General features: G+C 36.8%; 1 protein-coding gene across 1 annotated transcript; it reads right to left on the bottom strand.

The window, feature by feature from the left end:
- Positions 1–1,783: 1,783 nt before the first annotated feature.
- Positions 1,784–11,109, bottom strand: creb1b (cAMP responsive element binding protein 1b). The gene is made up of 8 exons (XM_038297453.1): positions 10,945–11,109; positions 7,123–7,235; positions 6,850–6,996; positions 6,655–6,755; positions 6,276–6,430; positions 5,668–5,856; positions 5,390–5,543; positions 1,784–4,646 (listed from the first exon to the last, which is right to left on the bottom strand). Exons 2-8 carry the CDS (start codon positions 7,225–7,227, stop codon positions 4,502–4,504), a joined length of 996 nt encoding a protein of 331 aa, XP_038153381.1. The 5' UTR covers positions 7,228–7,235; positions 10,945–11,109; the 3' UTR covers positions 1,784–4,501.
- Between the last annotated feature and the right edge of the window lie 11,843 nt (positions 11,110–22,952).

The following is a 22,952-nucleotide window of genomic DNA, read 5'->3' as shown; positions in this document are numbered from 1 at the left end:
ATTTATTTTCTGCGAAATAAATGTTAGTTCGGAAAACAAAAAAGTGGAGGTAGTCTTGAGAAATGTGCACTCATATGTTTTTTCTTTTTACTGAAGATTTTAATTGGCCCCTTATTGTTAAATTAACCCCCTTAAAATCTGCTCATCATTTCCATTAATGACTATCACTATAGTGATATTCAAAACCTTTTTGTGTACAGGGTTAACTGCAAAGGCCCAAGAACACAACCTTGAGGAACCCCAGCCCACAGCATGACAGAGTTGGAGATGTTTTTGAGTTTTTTCTCCAATTCTGATTTTTAGTAATAAATAGTTGTTCACTATCATGGATTTAAAGGTATAGCGGAGGATTTTGCGAATTTTTGAAAAGACCCGGCGTCTCCAATAAAAAAAAAAAATGAACATGGACAACCCTGTACCCTCTCCTGAGTGTGAACGCCTATTAAACGCGTGTGAGCGGGTGCACAAGCCCATTCCTGAACGCTCTGCTTAAAAGTTACTGTTTGCATCGTTCATACAAGTTTACTTTCCAAAAGACTTGCAATTTTTCCACTATTTGAGACTCAACACCGGTAAGTGAAAATGGGGACGAGCACATAGGACGACCTTACATAAAGATATCACCAGAATGATTTACAATTAGGAGGACCACTTATTTTGATGATCCACCTGGAAAAAGAACATCCTTCACTATACCTTTAATATATAAATAAAACAAAATTGCTATAGAGTATTTTAGAGGAGTTTATTAAGACATAAGTTATTTACCAAAAAAAGTGACATATTGCGTAAAAGCACATTCAAAATTTGGGCAGACAGAATGCATTAATGGAAATGTATTAAAACAAGTTATAAGTGATATGACATTTTATAAACTTGTCTTTAGGGGACACTATACATGTGAATTATGTTCAGACTTTACAAAAGTGACAATTATTACACCCTCACAAAAGTTATGCATTTTATATTTATATGGCAATTAGATACAAACATTTCTGGCACCCAGTGTCACAAAACGTACGTTTTTAAGTAAAAAATAACAAGTAATCATGCCAGAGGGTTTTATTTAGCACCAACAGTTGACAGTAATTTTCATTTCCCTTTGAAAATACATATGTTACGGTTGAATAGTTAGGGGAACTGAGCCCAACAGATATATTCTACTGATTCAGACCATGTGTATGAATTGTTAAAACTTGTATGTATAAAATTTACACTAGTCCAATAAATTAAAAATGATGCTGTTAGTTTTTTTGCCTTTTTATTTCTTCATTTAATCACACTGTAGTACAAATAAAAAGGAAGCTATATTACACGCTTTGATAAGCAAAGGAAAAGCTAGGGCTTTCACATGTGAAAAACTCAGATCAAAGAAAGGAACCAGTTTGTTTAACTAAAAAAAAGGATTTAGGCAAACAAATGAAAAAATATATCAGCATAAAGACGTTTAAGGAAAATTCTCCTGTTAAACATTTATTGTTATTATTTTATATCTCTTGTCACAGGACTGAGGTACCTTTGCCATGTAATTTCAATTCAACCTACATCATCAGATTACCTTGGATGGGATTAATCTAAAAACGATGAATTTTTAATAGTACACTCTTTTTTATATGTTAAAGACTATAGATTCTTATAAAGGTGATTCATAAATATGATCATAATAAAACTGAAAAGCTAAAAATGTATCTAGTTTGGAGTTAGTTTCTGAATTGAGTGATATTTATATATTTCTAAAGGCAGATTCCAAATCACTTTCCATGCTATGATAAAAAAAAAAAACTTCAATGCAGAGAAAAAACCCCATTGTGCTTTCATTTGACACCATTGTATTATATAAAAGGATTTGGTGTTGGAGCAGTTTACATTTCAAATATTAGAAAATATACATATAATAATCAAAACAGTCACATTCACAGATGAACAGAAGAAAAAAAAAGATCAAATTCACTTCTTTAGTGGCCCGACGTCTTTCAAGCGAATGAACTCTTTCTCTTAACACACTGCTGATCCAAAACAGATTGAAACATTCCAAAAATAAACCCCTCCAACACAGGCCCTTCCTCATTCACTAGCTGCCATAATGCTGGTTGGCCAGGAGGGACACAACAATGCACACACACACACACACAAAACATTGCTTAGAATTATACACTGATGTATATTACAAATATGCAAAGTCTTTTTTTCTTCAATACAAGTCATAAAAACATTTGTCAAACTGAAATATATGGTCTACACATGCTGTAGTCTATGTACAGTAATATAAAATATAGACAGCCACATACACATTTCTTCTCAATGCACACGCACACATACAAGTGATCTCATTCCAACAGGAGTGAATATACAACTTGTGTTATTTTCAAGAAATTGTAGCAAAATGTTTTGCTTTAGAACAGATTTGCTAGAAAATAAAACACAATTTCATACATTTAAATGGTTCATATAAACAAAAGTGAAATATTTCAAAGAATACCAAATGAAATGAAAAGGAATTCATTGAGCATCATTTTATACAAAGTTATATTAACTTTGACCCCCTTTTTTATTTTTAGGCTGTGCTCTTTTGCAATAAAATGTTTTATTCTACACAAGCTGTTGTATACGGGGGATGTAACAAGTGACATAAATGTCGATAAGAAGAAACATCCATTTCAATGCAGAAACTTAAAACGCCTTCAAAAAACAAAATAACTGCTGTGCAAGTAAAAGAAAGATGCAATCCAACTGGACTATTGCTATACGATTTTATAAAGATTGTTTTGGTCTCTTGCAAAAACACTGCTTACATTTTTTTTTCCAAATTATTACCTCATTATATGAGCTTTGACATATGTTATGATGATGGGGAAAAAAAAGCTAACACAATTATTCAGGGACGCCTTTGTTATCTTTACTGTTTGAGATTTTTTTAAGCTGCAATCCCAGCATGCCGTGTAACACTAATGTCTGAAAAACGCAATGCTGCTCTGCGACATGCTCGGATACCCATAGGCGTCCTAGAACAGGTGCACAGAGCGCAGCTGACGTACAGCGCATTGGTGAAATTGAACCAGATAATTTACTATCAGAACCAATAGGTTTCATCTGCAGCCTCATTAGCAAACTGCCCTGCAGGAAAACATCTACAGAAGGTGCAGGAGGGGAGTTTGTTGAAGATTCTGTATTAAAAAATGATAAAGCTATGCAAGCTTTACTATTAGAACATTATACTAGCTTTCCAAACCTAACTGACTGGTTGGGAGAGCATATTGAGGCTGTGCAGGCATTCCAGCTGGCAGAAATATAATAATAAAAAAAAGAAAATTCATTAGTTAAGATCCTGATTGCCTTTATTAAATCAAATTAATGCTACACAATCAATGTTCCTTAAGTCACGCTTATGAAATGTAGTTTTATTTTATTGAAAGCAGATGGAATTTTTTTCCCGAGTTTAGGATTATGTTGAAGTATTGCCAAATGCCTATTTTTAAATGACTTAGATCAGTTCTGCAAATGAAAAAAAAAATCTCATCTTTAGTTATTCTTAGTGTAGAGGTTAATAAATATACAACAAACAACAAATCAAATAAGTGCTTTGTTTATGTCACAACTCTCCTTTTTTTGAGTGATATTTTTGGGAGCGAGTTTCACTACTTTTCCATTAGTTGCACATCAAGGTTAGATTTACAGTATTTTTCAGTCTGACTCTGACACACCAAGTCCAGCTTACTAAGATTCTAACTATAGACATATTTAATAATAGGACCATTTAGTATATCGATATGATATAAAACATTGATATTTAACTAAAAAGGCAATATGTCTTAGGAGGCTTGTCATTGTCTGGCCTTTTTTTGTAGGCAATTACAACAGTGTTGTAAATCATAACACAGGGTAAACAGATGTACCTTGAAGACATTATTGCTTGCACAATTAAAGTGAAACTATCCTAGAGTTCAATGAGGCGGAACGATGTTTAAAAGCTGAGAAACAGCCATTAACATCTTCGGTATGTCTCAGAAACTGACCTTTGTCTTTGACCTAGCTATGCTAGTACAGAAAATCAAACAGGAGTCTGCAATTTGAAAACAAATCTAAAAGGTTAGATCTCCACAGCATCATCTGACTCAGGCACCTTTTCCACAAAACAAACAACAGAAATGCATAATTTACCAACTAAAGCAGGATATGCTGACTTGCTGCTTTCTACAGCATCCAGCACCAAACTAAATAATTGTAACAGGATCTGTTTATAGTACCAGCTTTAAGACGGCACTTTTCTCATGTTTTCCCTATTTATTCTTATGACAGTACGTTACTTATGTTAAAATGTGTGGTACTGTTGAAGGTTAAATGGGTATAGCTTAAAAAAAAGAAACCAATAAATAAAAAATTAAGAGGAAACCAAGAGGCCAGCCGTGAGCAGATTGGAAGGCCAGGCTGGCAGAATAAAACAGTCAAAGCATTTGAAAGAAACTGGAAACTACTTAGCCCAGCTCTGTGTTCAGGAGACAAGCTACTCGGATTTATGACAGTAAAGATCTTTAAGTGCTTTCAGTTCTTCGATTAATGTCTTGTTTTGGTTCTCCAGGACAGCGACTCTGTTCTCCAGACATTTAACATACTCCTTCTTCTTTCTGCGGCATTCCCGGGCTGCCTCTCTGTAAGAGGGAGGACAAACAATACAGTTTCATTTCTTGTGTTTGGTTTAAAAGAGACTTGATTGGATCACAGGATCAGTAAAGATTGCAACAATAGCCCCATTTACACTAGCCTTTTGAAACCGTGCAGAGAACGGTCCAAGACACCAGACACAACCGAACCGAATATGCTACTAGTTCAACAGGCTTGGCACGGTTCATCTGTGGCTCAGTTATTTGGTAACAAAGAGTGCATGAGCAGACCGCATCATATCCTATTTACAGTCAACTGACTAATTTAGCAGGTTTTCCAGCGTGTCCGGCTTTGTAATTCACAGATCTCTTCACCTGTTCACAACATGAACTTCTTCTAAGCCTATTAACCATAAATGGCATTAAAAGAGCATGGTGCGAGCTGGAATGATGCAGAGACAGAGGCTCTCATTGAAATTTGGGTGGAGGATGCAATCCAGGCACATAAGTACCTAAATGTTATGAGCGCCGACATTTTTGTTTGCGTAATTCCCGCATAGAAAGCTGTAGCATCGTGGACCACCATTAGGAGGCGAGGAACTGTGCTTAGCATGATGTGTAAATGGTTGTAAGGAACTAAGCTCGGCGAACTCAGCGAGGATTGTTTTCAGAGGGGTAGTGTCAATGGGGCATATTTTTAATCATTAATAAGACGAGACTTCCAGTTTGCCATTGTAAAAACAACGTATTTTTTTCATTAACGCATCACTACAACACAAAGCTAGCCTTACCTGTTCTTCATGAGGCGGACCTCCCTTTTTCTAGTGACTTCTTCTGTGGCTCCCTGTGTTGGGAGTGCAGGGGAGGAGGCCATGACGACACCAGGGGTGATGGTGCTGGCAGGGGCTGCTCGGATTTGATAAGCTTGGACATCACCTGAGGTGGCTGTAAGGCAAAGTCAGTAAAGAAAGTGTGTTTATTAGCAGCTAAAAATGGTAGCCTGTGTCTAACATTCAAAAATATAAAAGCTCTCTAAACAGAAACACAATTTTAAGATACAGGATCCCACCTTGGACCACAACCTGGTTACTGGGAACCAGTATCTGCTGGCCGTCGCTGGTCTGTGCATACTGCAGAATGGTGGTACCAGGCTGAGCGGCTGCTGCAGCGGCGTTGGTCATGGTCAGAGTCTGAAGGCCTTGAACTCCATCTGTGCCATTATTGGCCAGCTGAATGGCTCCGCCCTGCGTGATCGCAACTAAATGATACAAAGAAGAAGTGAGCAAAATGCCTAAAACCTTCTATAAAATTAAGATCTGTAGTTATTTAATGTCAATCTTCTAAAGAATTTATTTAATCAGAGTTTATATAAATAACATTAGCACATCAAAGCTTTGCAAAAAAGGAGACTAGATATATCCATAAAGCTTTACAGTTTTATTATTTAATCACCTATTTTATTTTTTCTACTTAAATAATTTTTTGAATGTTGGTTTCCAAGCTGTCTACCCAAATAACTTCCTGGTAATAGAGGCTTTTGACCATAGAGTAAGGCAATGAGGTGGTATGCTAGTTACATTCAACCTATGTTAATAAAAAAAAAAATAATTGCTTTTTTTTTTATTTTTCATAAAAAAAAAAAAAAGTCGTTGAAACATTGAGTCAGCTTCCACTTACTGTACTGTCCGCTGCTGGTCTGGTAGATGGGGGTCGGCACGGTAACGGTGGTGATGGCAGGTGTAGCTGCAGCGGCAGATGAGTCGTCCTCAGCCTTTTCCTCCTCGATCCGAGGAACCGCTGGTGCGTCGGATGAAAGGTCGTTCAGGATTTTCCTGTCCGGACAAAGAGTCACTCATTATTAGCCAGCTCTCATTTCCTAATGCAGATCTGATAAAAGAGATGAGTTATAGTTGTTCGGACTATTTGTATAACCACTGAAAGAAGTTAGAAACTGAATTCAAAGTAAACCTAGTGTTAAAGACATGAGTCCACTTATTTAAAGAAACGGTGTTTGGGTCTGGAAATGATCTAAGATTATGTTGCTGGTCCTAATTACCTGTATGACGGACGCCGTGACAGAATCTCTCTGCGCTTCTGGGAGTCCGTCACACTGTCGACTGATTCCTGCGAATCCTCACTTTCTGCTATAGTGGAGATCTTAAATCAAATAAGACATAAATTAAACACAATCTTGCCTTAAATGGTACTCTGTATTAATTTAATACTCTTACACCCTAAAAAGAAGTTTTACCTGCACAGCCTGGACCTGTGGGGACTGGATAACAGACGGCTGTGCAGCCTGAATGACTCCATGGACCTGAACCGTCTGACCATTGGGAAGCTGGACCAGCGTTACAGTGGGTCCTGTTGCCGAGGCGTGTCCTGTTGTCATGGACACCTTAAATGAAGAAGCGTGACAATTTTCTGTTCCATAGACCCATTGCAACATTTATAACTCTGTTTATCAGAACCTCTTATCCTTCCAGACTCAAACAGCAGGAACAGTTGGAGTGTGCCTCATTACCTGTGCTAAGGTGGCGATCTGGGCCGGGGTGATCTGCTGGTTCTCCGTCTCAGTCACAGCAGTGTCCGCCGCCTGCTGAGCCTCGGCTGCTGGCTCCATCTTCATTGGCAAAGATGGTGAATTCGCACCTTTTCAATATGATTCTGGTGTGCTGGAGGGCGGAGCATGGAAAGCCAAAACAGATTGATTAGAAGAGGGCTGAATGAGGCGGTTATTGGTACATGCTCTCTGTCTAGTCTAAGAGGAATAATCCTGTTCCAAGAGTTAAAAACTGTTCTGGAGGGCTCATTGCTAGTATTTTTTATTTGAAAATGTAGTATAATATGAACTCTTTATAGTAATTGTCATAGGTCAGAGTAAGTAGTTTATAAATACATAAGAGGTGGTGCACCCAATGGGAGATGCAATATTTTGTCGACATTTTTGATCACAGAAGCAGAAATCAGACAAACTTGTTGGCCTGATGTGTTGTCCCTGTATCTGGAAATGTGTCGTTGGTGGCCGAAGAGTTAAAAACAAGCAAAAAAACAACTGTAGGACATTCTATCTTGCAATGGAGGAAAATTTGTACTTTATGTCAAGTGAGAGGCAAAGGAAACAAATAAAAGGAAAAAGACAACAATGAGAAAACAACATTGGTGCAGATTTTCCCAATAGGAGACAATTTATAAGTTAGTGGACATAACTTGACGTTTATTTTTGCTCCTTTGTTAAAACAAGACAGAGAAGGCTATTTTGTTAGCCTACATTGGATGAGCTTGTAAGTAATGTATTAGCTGCTGTTAGGAGATGTCACTGCATGACTCCCTTAGTAGGTTCGAAATGCTTAAAGAAAATGCACCAGTCTGTCAGTTGTAATTAATTTAGTGCAACACTAGATGGCGATAAATCCTCCATACTGTCCCTTTAACTTTGAATAATCGCCAGACTATTTGATTCTCACTAAATCGGGTTGATTGATTCATTGTTCTTTGTTGTTCTCACAGTGGATAAATGTACTCGTTACATCAGCTCAAACAGTCAAAAAGAGAAGAAGGAGGAGGTGCCAAAGGAAGAAAAAGGTGGATGGGTTATATACAGTATATTTAGTGCGTCCACACGACAGCTTTTTAAAAAAAAATGTTATAGCAGGATCATTATACAGAGTTATTGCACAGGGTGTTTACATGTGTATATATATAGATGGATATTTATATATATAGCTATTGTATTGGGTGTCAAATATAAAGAAACAGGTTATTGGACATGGTATTATATAGTAATTGCACATCATACATTGCACAAGTTATTGCAGTTGTAGTGTCACATTGTAGAGTCTTGTTGCAGCAGGGATGAATGACCGGGGGTAGCGCTCCTTTTTACAAACAGGGTGTAAAAGTCTTTGACTAAAGGAGCTGCTCAGCTCCTCTACACTCTGGTGCAGGGGGTGAAAGGTTTTGTCCATGATGGATGTAAGCATGGACAGCAGGGCTCTACTAACAGACACCCCCAATTTCCTCCTGTCTGTTGTGGGCATGTCTGTGCATGTCTCCTCATCAGCTGCCTGCTTACTGATAGAACAGCAGATGAACTTAAAATCCATGATGGTATCAAGTGATGTTTTTGCAGTTCTGACAGGATCATTGGGAAATAGACCTTTTTGTGTCGGTCATATATTTTTACCCAATGGCATACTCTGTGAGGGGCCTACTTATGCCATCCCCGGTCTGGAATTTCTAGGGGCCCACAGCAGTTTCCCGCCAAAGCGCAAGGGGGAGACTATTCAAGAGCTTGCGAGAACTTCGGCATCGCCGGCGGGAGTGTTTATCTTCCAAAACAACGATGGCACGTTTGCAAGATATCACAGTCAAGGAGATGGATCTAGAGTTGCTAGACATCGAAGAGGATATATTTATTTATATAATTTGTCTGAGGCATCGTACAAGTGGTTGTCCTTCCGAACCTCCTCGCTTAAAGCATGACCCATGGCTCAATGACAATATGCCCGCGCAGCTCGGCGCAACTGTCTGAAGGCGGAGCGAAAGTGGCAGTAAGACCAGATTCATAAAGAGAGCTGGAAAAAGTAGCAGAGGGTGGTTAGGGTTGAAAGAAACGAGTATTTTTCTGATCTAATCTTAAATAATCTCAGCAAGCCCTGTATTATTTTTTAAAATGATTGACTCTGTTTTTAATCCTATTCCGTCCACTTCACTGGAAATGACAGGCGAAACTTGTAGTGAATTCCTTCAATTTTTTTATCAAAAAGGTGGATACTATCAGGGCGGATATATCAGCTTTTATTATGGGTCCCTCCGTGGTAAATTGCTGCTCATTTGTCTTTACGCAGTTTCAGCCTGTCTCTCCAGCTGTTTTAACAGAAATTGTTTTAGAGCTTTTTTATGGACATTTGGATCACCATTAGCCCCGTTGTTGGTGAGATAATAAACAGTAGTCTGTCTTCTGGAACTTTGCCTTCTTTCTGTAAAAAAAAACCGGCTGTTGAACCACTGATATAAAAACCTAGTTTGGATCCCATAAATCTATCAAATTATCGACCAATTTCCAAATTGTTTAAAAGATTTTAGAGAAATGTGTCTTGGCACAGGTGCAACCTTTTTTAGACAAAGCTGGCATTTTGGATCCTTTTCAGTCAGGGTACAGAAAATTTCACAGTACTGAATCCGCACTGTTAAAGGTTTTTGATGACTTGTTTTTAACCTAATATAAAATCATGCCAGTAGATAATATGAAAGGCGCACTTGCTTTTATGCTATTTTAAGCTATTTTCAGTTTTTAAGAGATTTTCAAAGACAAAAGTTGGGACTTTTCTTCAATGGCTTCCAGATCATTGTTTTACTACATTAGCCTGGTGAGGCACACTCATTTTTATACCATTTTAAGCCTTTAAAAACAATAACCCCCCCATAAAAAATGGTCCTCCTTTTCAGAAACCCTAATCTGGTCACCCTCATCTGCTGACCCCCTAATTAGTCTTTCTTCGTAATGCCTCTAAAAACTCTTTAACAAGCAGAGGCTGTGAAACAGAAGCAGGCTTTCAGTGTTGGTCTGCCTTTAGGGATCTGTAGGTGTGTTGAGGCGCTGCAGCCTCTGATGATCAGGAACGTGTTGTTCCCTGTTCTCAGTGATCTCACACTGTGCGTAGCGTCTCTCCGCTGCATGATTGGCTTTACACATTTCTCCCTCTGCTTTTCAAAAATCACTTGGATGCTCTTCGAGTGACAGCCGAGCCACATGGCCGGGCAACGCCCCCCTCAAGGCAAACGTTTACACCCGATAAACAAAAAAATATATAAATCAATAAAACGCACGAAAAAAGCTTTATTAGAAAATAAGATGAGGAGTATCTTCTGGAGCCCGTTTCAGTGTCTGTCAAACAGAAGGGCTTAAAACCTTGTGAGGAAAAAAATTCTATTCAAAAAAATTGGAAATGTAGTGGTGAAAATACTGTAGGGAAAAATAAATAACGGTTTTTAATGTGGGGAAACAAACATAAAATAAGGTGCTTTTATTGAGTGATTCGGGAAAACGGCGCAAATTTTTGCGCATGTATCCGTTTTACAGCCTTTGCAGTCCCGCGCAATAATATCGCAATATGACTTTATAGCGGGTTAACAGAAAAACTGCCCGTTTAGCTTCACTATCCAAACCGATTCAGTCCTACAGATTCTCCCAAACAGCCGCAGACTCCCCTCCCTCCATCCTGCTACAAACACACCGCGGCGCCATGATCTCTTTGTTTCCCGTCGGACCGAACCCGAACCAACAGACACTTTGAGCGGCCGCCTCCCGCCTCTCCGAAGCCCAGACATCCCTTCTCCTTACCGATAGAGACAGCCTTTCGTCACTCCCGGGTCTCCGGAGCTCCACTTTTATTCAGGCCGACACGTAAGAGCCCGCGTCAGGCTACACCTCCGCCGCGTCACCGGGAACAACAACACGGAGATTGGAGAAGGACGAGAAAGCAGATGGCGACGCTGACCGGAAATGAACGAAGCAAAGCCGAAGACGCCCGGAAACTACCGAGGGGGTCCGAATCATTACGAAATGAGCCTCATAGATGTAATGTCAAGAATAATAGAAGGTTAAGGAAGATTTTGTAAATTAGTCTGGCTTTTATTATGTTGCTAGATACATTTACATGCTAAAAATATATTTGCAAATTAATTTATTTCAGAAATTAGATTTCTTTGAACTAATCATAGTTTATAAAATGATTAAATCAAGATGAAGACATTTCAAGGTTCCAGTTTGGCTCATTTTGATTATTTCTATGTAAAGCCAGTTTTATATAAAATGACATAATTATTACCATCCTTAAACAAATGAACATGTTTTGAAATACAATCATTATATTATTTAATAGTTATATATATCTTCAGAGAAAATAATACACAAAAATAAAAAAAGTTACCGGTAACAGATTTTGACTTTAATCTCAGAATTCTGACTTTTCTAAGAATTCTGACTTTAATCTCAGAATTCTGACTTTTCTAAGAATTCTGACTTTAATCTCAGAATTCTGATTTTAATCTAAGAATTCTGAGTTTTTCTCACAATTCTGACTTATTCTCAAAATTTGACTTAATCTCAGAATTCTAACTTTTTCTCAGAATTCTAACTTTTTCTTAGAATTCTGACTATAATCTAAGAATTCTAACTTTTTCTCAGAATTCTGATTTATTCTCAGAATTCAGAATTTAATCTCAGAATTCTGACTTTTTCTCAGAATTCTGACTTATTCTCAGAATTCTGACTTTTTCTAAGAATTCTCACGTTAATCTCAAAATTTGACTTTATTCTCAGAATTCTAACTTTTTCTCAGAATTCAGAATTTAATCTCAGAATTCTGACTTTTTCTCAGAATTCTGACTTTTTCTAAGAATTCTCACTTTAATCTCAGAATTCTCACTTTAATCTCAAAATTTGACTTTATTCTCAGAATTCTAACCTTTTCTCAGAATTCAGAATTTAATCTCAGAATTCTGACTTTAATCTCAGAATTCTGACTTTTTCGCAGAATTCTGACTTTTTCTAAGAATTCTCACTTTAATCTCAGAATTCTCACTTTAATCTCAAAATTTGACTTTATTCTCAGAATTCTAACTTTTTCTCAGAATTCAGAATGTAATCTCAGAATTCTGACTTTAATCTCAGAATTCTGACTTTTTCGCAGAATTCTCACTTTAATCTCAGAATTCTCACTTTAACCTCAGAATTCTGACTTTAATGCAGAATTCTGACTTATTTTTTTAGAATTCTGACTTTAATCTCAGAATTCTGACTTATTTTCAGAATTCTGAATTTAATCTCAGAATTCTGACTTTAATCTCAGAATTCTGACTTATTCTCAGTATTCTGACTTTAATCTCAGAATTCTGACTTTTTGCTCAGAATTCTGACTGAATTCTGACAGCTTAAAAAAACATGTTAGTATCAAGCTGTAGTTTTAGAGACTAAACTAGCTCTCTTGTTTTAATCACCTTCCGCTCTTCCATTAATTATATAGTATCACAGGGACCCCTGTGGCATGTAAAAAGTCGCCTAATTCCATCATTCATCCTTCATGGCGCCCATCTACATTAAGATCCAAAATTCTGAGATTAAACTCAGAATTCTGGAGTCACATAAATTGGGGTTTCTGCATCATGGTATGAAATAAATAATCTACTTTTTGCTAAATTTATAATTTGAAAAAGGGCTGATGAATTCATGTCCTTAAAATGTTTGGGAAACCTAAGATCTGAATCAAATTTTCAGAGAAATGATTGAGCTACTGGATCCCTCTTAGCCTTTGGTCCAAACACCATCCCTCAGTTTTATCATTATTGGGTAAAAGAAAATAGTGAAATAAACTATACGCAAAAGCAAGCCGGTCAGATTTATTGAGATATTTATTAAGCTTTAACAGCCTTTTCTTTTACTTTAAATTTAAAAAAGGCAACATGCAATAGGTATGGCTTTAATATCATTAATTGTGCAAAGCATAGACCTTTGTGTGAGGAGGCACACATCCCTCCTCAGCAGCAATACTCATATTCAGCAGGTTGGCTTACGTCACTTCAAGCTCACAGTCATTATAAGCTTGGACTAACAGATGTTTGTGTTTTACAAAACGTGAGCATTTGCCTGCACTAAATGATACTGATTCAATGTTCTTCACACAAATGATGATCATCCATCCATCCTTCCCCTTTATTCCGTCAGTGTTGCGGTGGGGGAGGTGCTTATCCCCAGCAGAGTACACCCTGGACAGGTTTCTTGTCTGTCGCAGGGGATCACAGAGACATAAAACCATGTACTCACACACTCACACCTAAGAGGCCGATTAACCTAATCCTAGTCATGTTTCTGGACTTTGGGAGGAATCTGGAGTACCCAGAGAGAACCCTTGAGTTCACAAGGAGAAAAACTCTTGTCTGGAAACTGAACCCATAACCTTCTTGCTGCAAGGTAACAGTGCTATAAACTGCACCACTGTGCAGACCCAAATGAGGATCATCAATAAAAAAAAAAACACAACACTAAAGAACTGTACCTTTTAAAGAGATAGGGGGATAATGCATCTGGAGTCAGTAATTCAAGATCCCGAGGAACAGATTTATCCTCAAATTTGAATGCAGATTGTTCCTTTTGTTAATCCATAATACTGATACATGCACAATGCTCTCAGAAGATCAGAGGAAATGGTTACACATAACACATCAATTTATTTCAGTAATTAGATTTTTTTTTAAACTAATCATAGTTTATAAAATGAATGAATTAAGATTAAGTAATTTCAAGGTTTTAATTTGGCTGATTATCGATTATTACTATGCAAAGCCGGTTTTATATAAAATTACATAATTAATAGCATATTTTAAAGAAATTAACATGTTTTGAAATACAATCATTAAATAATTTAATAGTTCTATATCTTGAGAGAAAACAATAAACATTGTAAAGGATTAGGGCCACTAAAAAAAAGAAAAAAAGAAAACTGATTTTTTTTCCCAATTCAGTATATTATGAGAAAAAAGTCAGAATTTGACTTTAATCCCAGAATTCTGACTTTTTTCACACAATTCTGACTTTAATCTCAGAATTCAAATTAGATAGCAGCAGATGCCATAAGAAACCACATCAGTTTACACTTTTACAATCTCGCTGTTCCTCTTTCAAATATGAAATTGTGGATTCTGACATAATAGATGTGGTAACAGCAGCTTTTATTTTGGGTGGGCTGTGAGTTTAGCAGCTCTTTCTTTCATCACTTCCATATGTACCAGCTTAAACCACAGTACTACAATGTGATTAGCCAACCAGTTTTGGTCTTGAATGGTTTAATCTGGAATGCTACAAGATCGATTCTTATCAGCAGAAGGCATGTTAGTTGATTTTGTTGCTTAAGATGTTTTGAATGGAATGAGGGGGCATAAAGTGGCAAATGTAAATGTCTTTATTGTGAGAATGGGGAAATCACCTTCTGCATTTGACCTATCTCCTTAGAGAGCAGAGAGGGGGGATTTGCAACCTCCTCAGAACACAAGCGCACTGCCCTAACCACTAGGCCAACACTCCCCCCAAAATGGGTGACACCATAACAACCTTGAAGGTATAGGGGAAGTTTGATGTGGTAACGATGTGATGGGAACAAAGTGCCAGATATGGAGCATAAAACAGCTTGCATTTATTTGATTTTTTTTCCTTCTGATTTTAACCTATGAGCCTGTCAAATATCTCCCACAAATGCTCTTTAATGCCACCAACCTGTGAAAATCTACTTTTTCGCAAAGTGTTGATTTTTGGATCCCACATTAAGCAAGGCAAGGTTTCAGAACAAGGCTAATCTGACCAGTGACATTTGCTTACCTTGTTTTTTTTTTTTTTAAACACTTGAAGCAGTTGGATCAAATCGACACAGGAGCTTCCCCTTAACCTGATAAATAGAGTACGGTACCATTAGTATCTAATGGCGAGCATGTGATGCTTCGATAAGCATGTAGCATCTAATATGATAACGGATCTTCCCAAGTTTGGTCCAGATCAGGTAAGTACCTTTGCAGTTCTAATATTTAATTATTTTTAAGGTCGAGGGGCCAGGAGACCCCAAGATAATTCTTTCTTCTCATTGCAACACCCCCTACATCATATCCAGGTCAGCTCTATAAGACAAGTTCTTTGCACAACCAAGCTGTATAAAGGTAATAGAGAAATGTGCTTTTACACCCTTGTAGAGGCTTGAACAAATGCAACTCAAATTAGCAAATTTGAGATGCACTTTAAATGCCACACATTTAGTTTGGATGAAGCATCATCTGAAGAATTATGAAATGTATGAATTTAGGGTACCCTCTCCATCTACTATTACTCCAACTTATCCTCATGTTCCTACTTCTAAAACTGATAATAATACTAATTTACTGATTTGTCCATCAGACTGTAAGGTATGATGCCTTGAGTTATAACTTTCCTTTTCTTTTGTGTCACATCAACGTCATGACCACTAGATGGCAGCATAAGATCTCCTGCAGGCCTGCATTTCAACCATCAGCTGTTTTCTCTGAAATGGAAAACAATGTCCTACAAAAATCAATCGAATTCTTGAACACCTCAATATATCAGAACATCATGAAAAAGCTAATTTATCACAAAAAGGGAAATGACACACATTTTATTGTCTTGATCAGAGTACAAACAAAAAGAAAATAAATAAAATAAAGTACAAATACTTTGTTACCTTACTTAAGCAGAAATTTTGACTATCTATACTTTATTGGAGTAATTATTTTTTAAGGCAACTTTTTACTTCGACTCTTTACATTTTTATTTTTTGCAATTATCTATTCTTTCTACTCCTTATATTTTAAAAATAGACTAATTTGTTCTGTTTTATTTAAACTCATTTTCATTAAGGAGTGTTGATACTGGTACTACAGCAACTTTTTCTCAACGTACAAAAATAAAGAGCTTTTCAAGATGATGCAAAGTTTAATTTGAGAGTTGCCAATAGTTATCAAACTAAGTAAATTAAGTATAAGGAAGTTTTCATCCAGAATTGTAGAAAAATGTTCCTTTAATAGTGTAGTGCAGTAACCAGTATGAGGTTTAAAGCATCTGCCCTTAAAAATTTTTTCCTGCCAAAAAAAGAAAATTAAAAACAATCCACTGGACTTTGTTTCCAAGTTTGAAGATGTTTCGCTTCACATCCAGGAAGTTTTTCCAATTCGAAAAAATAAATAAATAAATACATTTAATTGAAGAATAATAATAATTTAATTCATGGATGGACGCGAAACATCTTCAAACTTGGAAACAAAGTCCAGTGGATTGTTTTTAAATTCTTTTTTGTGGAATGACTTTGACCTGGATTACTGAGAATCTTCACCAACACATTTTTTCCTGCATTATTTTACTTTTATATTTTAAGTAATTTTAAAAATAATATTTTTAAACTTTTTTTTTTACTTACTTTTTAACTTTTAAACTTTTTTAAACAGTATGAGTTATACTTCTACTTGAGTAAAAAACATTAATACTTTATCTGGTCTTGTTTTTTTCTCTAAGTATAGATGAGAGTTAAAAGAAAAACAAAATGATATAAAATAAATTCAGACATTCAAAATAGCAAGCTCTATAGAAAAAAAAAAAATCAAATCTTAAATAAACTCTTTTTTGTGTGTGTAAACCCATTCAGTGAATGCCCACTCAGCTGTCTGATAGAAACTGATCAAGCCTGTTTGGTAGAGGGGGCCTTAATAAAGGCCACAATACTGCCTGTCTGGAATTTTCCAAAAGGTCCTTGACGGAAAACGGGTTATTTGGTCCGACTAGCAAAGCGCAAGCTCTTTGGTTAATGCCTGATGTCATCACCAGGGCATTGCCACCCTACAGGGAAGCATGGGAATTAGGTGAAGCAGCCTAAAGAAGGTATATGTACCTTGGGGCATTATAATCTTACAGACAAGATTATAAATCTTGCCAAAGGTGGATCAACAAAGTATGTGAACAGGTATTTTTCAAAAAAAAAATGCAACAATTAAATGTTTTAAACATTGTCATAAAGGGTGATTGTGTGTAGAATTAAAGGGGAGTGTTGGCCTAGTGGACACTCTGGGTCTCTGAGCAAGACCCTTAACCACCACACTGCTCCCCAGGCGCCCCACAGTGGCAGCCCTCTGCTCCCCAATGGTATGGATCAAATGCAAAAAGTGAATTTATCCATTTTGAGTTCAATTTATTTATTTTTAATCTATTAAATATACTTTTTGACATTCTGAAGTGGAAATTAATACTTCACTATCCTGATATCTTTTACTCTATGTGAACATCTATTATGCAAAAATACTAATAATTAACTTAAACGTATACCTTTTGTCCCTCAAGACATTTTTTGCTGTTCAAAAACCTCATATAATTCACCTAATATAATTACAATATAATGTTTTATTTAGGTATGTTTCCTTTCCAGCATCCATCCTAGCTCTGTAAGGTTCAAGCAGTTTGCCTGGTTCTCCACATTTGCTCACATGGTGGCGCTGTAGAGTTGCGTTAACTGTCTCGGCTGTGCTCAGCAGTCCTTGCAATCCCCCTCCTCCATCCCTGGCCATGAAGACAAGAGCTGCTGGTGAGCCATCTCACAGATATGTGGAGTTTATCAAGGCAATTCTTTTTATAATCCTCCTGATGCTCGTTGCAGGTGTTTTATCTGTTTAATAGCATTTTACTGCTACACGCCGTAAAAAACACCCTTTTTATGGTGGCACCAAACACATTGTTTGGGGAATTGACCCTGCCTCTGTAATGACCAGCAGTAAATTTGCAGTCAGTTATAAAAGAAGAAGAAGAAGAAGAAGAAGAAAAAAGGAAACATGTGGTGTATGATGGGGTGGGTGTTAGTGGAGGAGGGGATGATTTTAGTCTGAGAAGGAGAGGCTAAATGTGTGAGAGAGAGGAAGGATGAAAGCTCTTTGATTAGAGCTATTTTACACTTTAGATTTGTAATTGTATTTGCTACTTGGAAATGCAAAACACGAATGAACTTAAATATACTTCTGAATTTTTCAAAAGCATTATCTCAACTCTAGACTTTTAATGCATCTTTTTTATCTTGATGCCTTTTATTTAGGTATATTATACATGAAGGAAAACATCTGTTGGATATAAAATCAGACCAGATTGTTCCTGTTTTAGGTCTGCAAATATTGCTGATTTCATTTGAAAGATATGTATTAGATGCCACAATAATATAATTCATTTTAGTTTCTTTCTGGTATGATTATTTTCCATCATATGTTTTGGTTATCCTTTCACATGTCTCTCAAAACAGTTGGGTTGAATTTTGGTCCAATCCTCTGACAAGAATGAGCATAAGTGAGGTTTGTAGGAAGGTTTACTCACTCAGACCTTTTCAGCTCAGCCCATAAATCTCTCTGGGACTGAAATAAGTGATGGTTCCTTGTAAATATTGTGCCATTGACTTAAAGAGGTGAAACACTCTGTACTAGATGGAAAAAAACCACAACCCCATGCATGATGCTGCTCCTCATTCTTTTGGATGTTAAAATAATCATCATGGAAAAACACTTTTAACTTTATCAGACCACGGGATGATAACCAAGGTCTTTGTAGACCTTTGAGTGGCCTTTCAGCCCTTTTCAGTACAGGATTAATTCCAATATAAATAATAACTCTCTCAGCCAACAAAACATATTAATTCAAGGAACAGAAACCAGTCTCCTTACTCATAGTTATGACCATTACACATTTCCATAATGATCAAACTTGATGCAAAAAAAAACAGTTTGAACAGATGAACGTGACACCTTTAGGCATTGGTCATTGTGACAATCAACCAGACCTATGGAGTTCCTTCACTTTCTTATTATTTTTCCATAATATCATTTAAGGACGCAACTTATTTGAGGTATTGGCTTAAAATACATCCGTTAGTGCGCTGTTATCTAATAGGATGATGTGAATAACCTTTCAGGAGCTTGTGAAGCTTCTCTTCTGTTAATTTGACATTTCTGTAGCCTGGTCAGCCAGACTGGCTTATGCCTCATGTAAGGCATTTCTTCTCAAAACTTGCTAGTGCTGGTCATGGTACGTCTAAAAGTAACTAGTTAGAGTTACTTATTTTAGGAAAGTAACTAGTTATTAGACAAATGAACTATTTAGTAACTTATTTCATGAGTTTTAATGTCAATAAATTTGGTTAGCTTTCCTATTTTTGGAATTAAATTAAATAATCTAATCAAAATGTTTTATATTGACTAGTTAATTATCTAAATGAACTACCTAACTGCAAACATTTTATAATCTACACAGTTTGTTGTTTCTGTAGTGGAACAGTTTAAAGGGATAGTTCGGTATTTTTGACATGAATCTGTATGGCATCCCGATCACCAGCGGCATGCAATCACACTGACTTACCCCTGGCAGCGTCCTGTGAGCAGAGTTATCGTCCAGTTTTGGTCAAGCCGAAAGTAGTCCTGCAGGTTTTTAGGTACAGCGAAATAAAACGTTTCTCTTCCCAAAACATTATGTGTCCAAAAGAGTGATATTTTCGCATCCCAAAAACATTGTAGTGGAAAAAGTCACACGTCGTTATCAATTGGTCCTATTTTCTCTCTGTTTGTATCAGTGCGCGCCGTCATTCAGACAGCGAGCCCAACAACAGCCATGTCTCCTTCCGCGGCGGCGGATTGCCTTGTGCAATCAACCAGTTAGGCCGTCACCAGTGGGTTGTTGTACCGGTCTCCCTGCCGAAAATCAAGGATATTCATTACAAACCGCCTCAATAAATGTTTTGAACAAGCTCCATGTCTGGCCGAAACTTTGGTTCTCAGAGGTCTTTACAAGCTAAAACTGGCTTTGGAACACGTATGATCTTGAAAAAATAATGTCTTTCATAATAAGCCATAAGCGATAAGCCATAAAATAAAATGCACATTAAGGCAAAATTAAACCAGGGTCATTATTTATATGTAAGCAGCAGTGGTGTCAAAAGTACACACATTTGTTACTTAAGTAGAAGTATAGATAATGCAGCTTAAAAACACTCTGGTAAAAGTTGAAGTATTAACTTGACCTCTTTAATCAAGTAAAGGTGAAAAAGTTTGTGCTCCAAAAACTACTTAAAGTACAAAAGTATAAAGTAACCTTTAAAAAGACAGGCGGATACCACTATATGAACTGAAAGCTAAATGTTTCCACTATTTAAAAAAATTCTTTGACATAGGGCCAAGGATGAGGGAGGCCTTGTTGGTCTCCGTCTCCCAATACGCTCTCGCCTGTGTCCGACCTTTCAGACATTTCAACATCTTTTTCTGAATCCCACATTGTAGCATGGCATAGATAATTCACGTTTACAGTTTGAAGAACACCTGCTTGCTTCTGATGATTTCCTTTAGCTAACCAATGAGTGTTTGCGTTATATGACTCATCCAATTACACTAGTTTCCACTAGATGTGGATGGCGCCAATGATCTGCATTGGATGGAGCACATGACGTGAAATAAATATTTATAAACATTAAAGAATAACGTTTGCTTTAAAAATGTAAGGAATAGAGAGTACCAATACTTGTGTGAAAATGTAATGAGTAGAAGTCAGAAGTAGGAAGAAAAATAATAAATGGAGTAAAGTATAGATACCTAAAAAGTGTACTTAAGTGCAGTAACGAAGTATTTGTATTTCGTTACTTGACACTTCTGGAAAGTAGTAACAGTAAATCATGCAAGTTAATGTGGTAAAACTGAAGAAGAAAAGTCAAAACTAAATCAGCCAGTTATAAGTCATTGTTCCCAGACCAGTGACCAAGTCACCAAAACATTTAGCTTTTCATTTTAGCGAGGGAAAAATTGTGTCTATGCTTCCAGTTTAGCACCATCATTGTTGATTCTACGATGCTCCTCCGTCATTTCCTTTCAGGCTGTGATTAATTAATGCATACTGAAGACATGCACAGATTACAGCTCCTCAGCCAATTGGCATCACGTATGCCAAAGTCCCCTCCTCTTTTTCTGCAAAAGCACCAGAGAGCCGTTATCTCCCGCAGCAGAGAAGCTGCGCTTTTGAAAACTCGCTTTATTTATCGAGTTGTAGTAACGTTTTGAATTTCCAATATAAAAAAAAAGAAATTAATTATATTCCAGAGTTTATAAAAAAGAGACACAGTTAATAAGATTAACTGTTATTATCTAATGATGTTACTTGGGTACAACTGATATTAATTTCCCAAATGGAGGAAAGAACGACTTAATGCACAACAGTAAGAAAAAACAACAATCTTTGTGGTAGAGTTGTTTGGTGTCCACTGGTCCTCCTCTGGTTTCCTCTTGAGTTCAGTTCTAGCCCTCTTCCTCTTTTCTTTGCACATCTTGGCTGTACTGTTCCCTCTTCTACTGTCAGCATATGCTTATCCGTGGTGTTATGAATGTGCACTTCCAAAGGTGAAGATGACTGTGCATGCTTTGCTGGTACATCCTGTGGCTCAGGGTCTGAATTTGCCCTCTGTGCAGCACGCCTTGCAGTAAGGGATTAATGAAACCAAACGAGCTGGAGTTTAAGCCTCCACTTTCCCTCTTTTAGCCCTCAGAGAAACTTCAAACTTGAGTCTTCACAAATGTGATCGTATGGACATATAAGAAGATAGAACCAGTGAGTTTATATTACATTTTCTATGTCAATACAAACAAACCCCATTCAGTAATATTGAAATTTTGCGAAGCAAGAAATGTATGAAAAAATGAAAGGAAGGTGATTCATCATTTTAGATTTTTTCCATTTAAGCTTGTAAAATAGGGAAAGAGAGCCTTATTCAGAACAGTAGCTAAGAGGCCCATTTTAACTTAGGAGGAGCTGCAGATTTTACGGCTCATGTGGGAAAATATTCTTCCAGGACAACTTTTTCTGAACACTTTGCTTCACAAAAACTCATATTTATGTGAAGAATTGCAAAAAGAAGGTAATTGTTGGAAGATATACAGGACGCTTTTTGAAAGAAAACAAATGTGGAGCAAAATATATACGGCAACCATCCTAACCAGCTAACCAGAACTAAGTCTCAAGTTGTAATTGTTGTCCCCGTCAGCCTGGAGTATTGTGTTCCTTTTAGCATGTTTTATTTATATTCTTCCCCTGAATCATAGTTTTCCATCAAGTTTTCCATTTTTACTACCTTTTATAAATATAAAGAGCACATTAGTGTTGATCTTTTTTCTCTGTTCAGTTTTTTTAAAACCGGAAAGACTGGGCATACCTTTCTTGTATGGAATCGGTATTTGAAAGCTGCTGGAAATATACCCAAAGCATTTTCAGCTGTGATTGCAGTTATAGATGGTTCTATAAAGTATTGATTAAGTGGTGGTGTAAAAAATGCACATCATTTAGTTTGGGTGTAAGCTCAGTCACATTAAAACCCAATTGAACTACACTGAGGTGTTTAGCTGAAATGCAAAAATGTAAAGGTCATAATGTTTCAATGACTTTGTATGCTTTATTTTTATGATTGAAAGCTGAGTAACACCAGGAAAAAACTTGAAGGATGATAGATTTTCAGGTATAGCTTTGGTCATGTTTTATTAGTCGAGAAAACCTTTCTGGGTGGTTTGATTCTTTTGGGAAATAAAACAGCAATGCTGGTACTTACATCATGTCCGTGTTTGACATTTTCCGGGAGCATTTTCTCTTTTCGTTTGTATTGTACCATGTTTCAATTTTCACTCACTCCAAAGCCCTGCTGCTCAGTTTTTTTTAACAACACAACAGGTTTGGTGACACTTTCAAAGGAAGCAAGACAAGCAACAAGCTTTCCTGTCTAACAGGACTTTCAATTTGGGTTTTTG

Source organism: Cyprinodon tularosa, unplaced genomic scaffold, assembly GCF_016077235.1.
Source record: "Cyprinodon tularosa strain WSP-4 unplaced genomic scaffold, ASM1607723v1 ctg388, whole genome shotgun sequence".
Taxonomy (NCBI): domain Eukaryota; kingdom Metazoa; phylum Chordata; class Actinopteri; order Cyprinodontiformes; family Cyprinodontidae; genus Cyprinodon; species Cyprinodon tularosa.
The sequence above is the reverse complement of the archived record's forward strand: the minus strand, read 5'-3'. Positions and strand labels throughout refer to the sequence as shown.

What these genes read in the sequence shown, in the direction of transcription:
- creb1b (XM_038297453.1), bottom strand. Translation starts at nt 7,227, where the DNA reads ATGAAGATGGAGCCAGCAGCCGAGGCTCAGCAGGCGGCGGACACTGCT. An exon ending in TCACGGCGTCCGTCATACAG is followed by an intron (nt 6,431 to 6,654) that starts GTAATTAGGACC and finishes TTGTCCGGACAG; the next exon opens with GAAAATCCTGAACGACCTTT. An exon ending in TAACCAGGTTGTGGTCCAAG is followed by an intron (nt 5,544 to 5,667) that starts GTGGGATCCTGT and finishes TTTGCCTTACAG; the next exon opens with CCACCTCAGGTGATGTCCAA.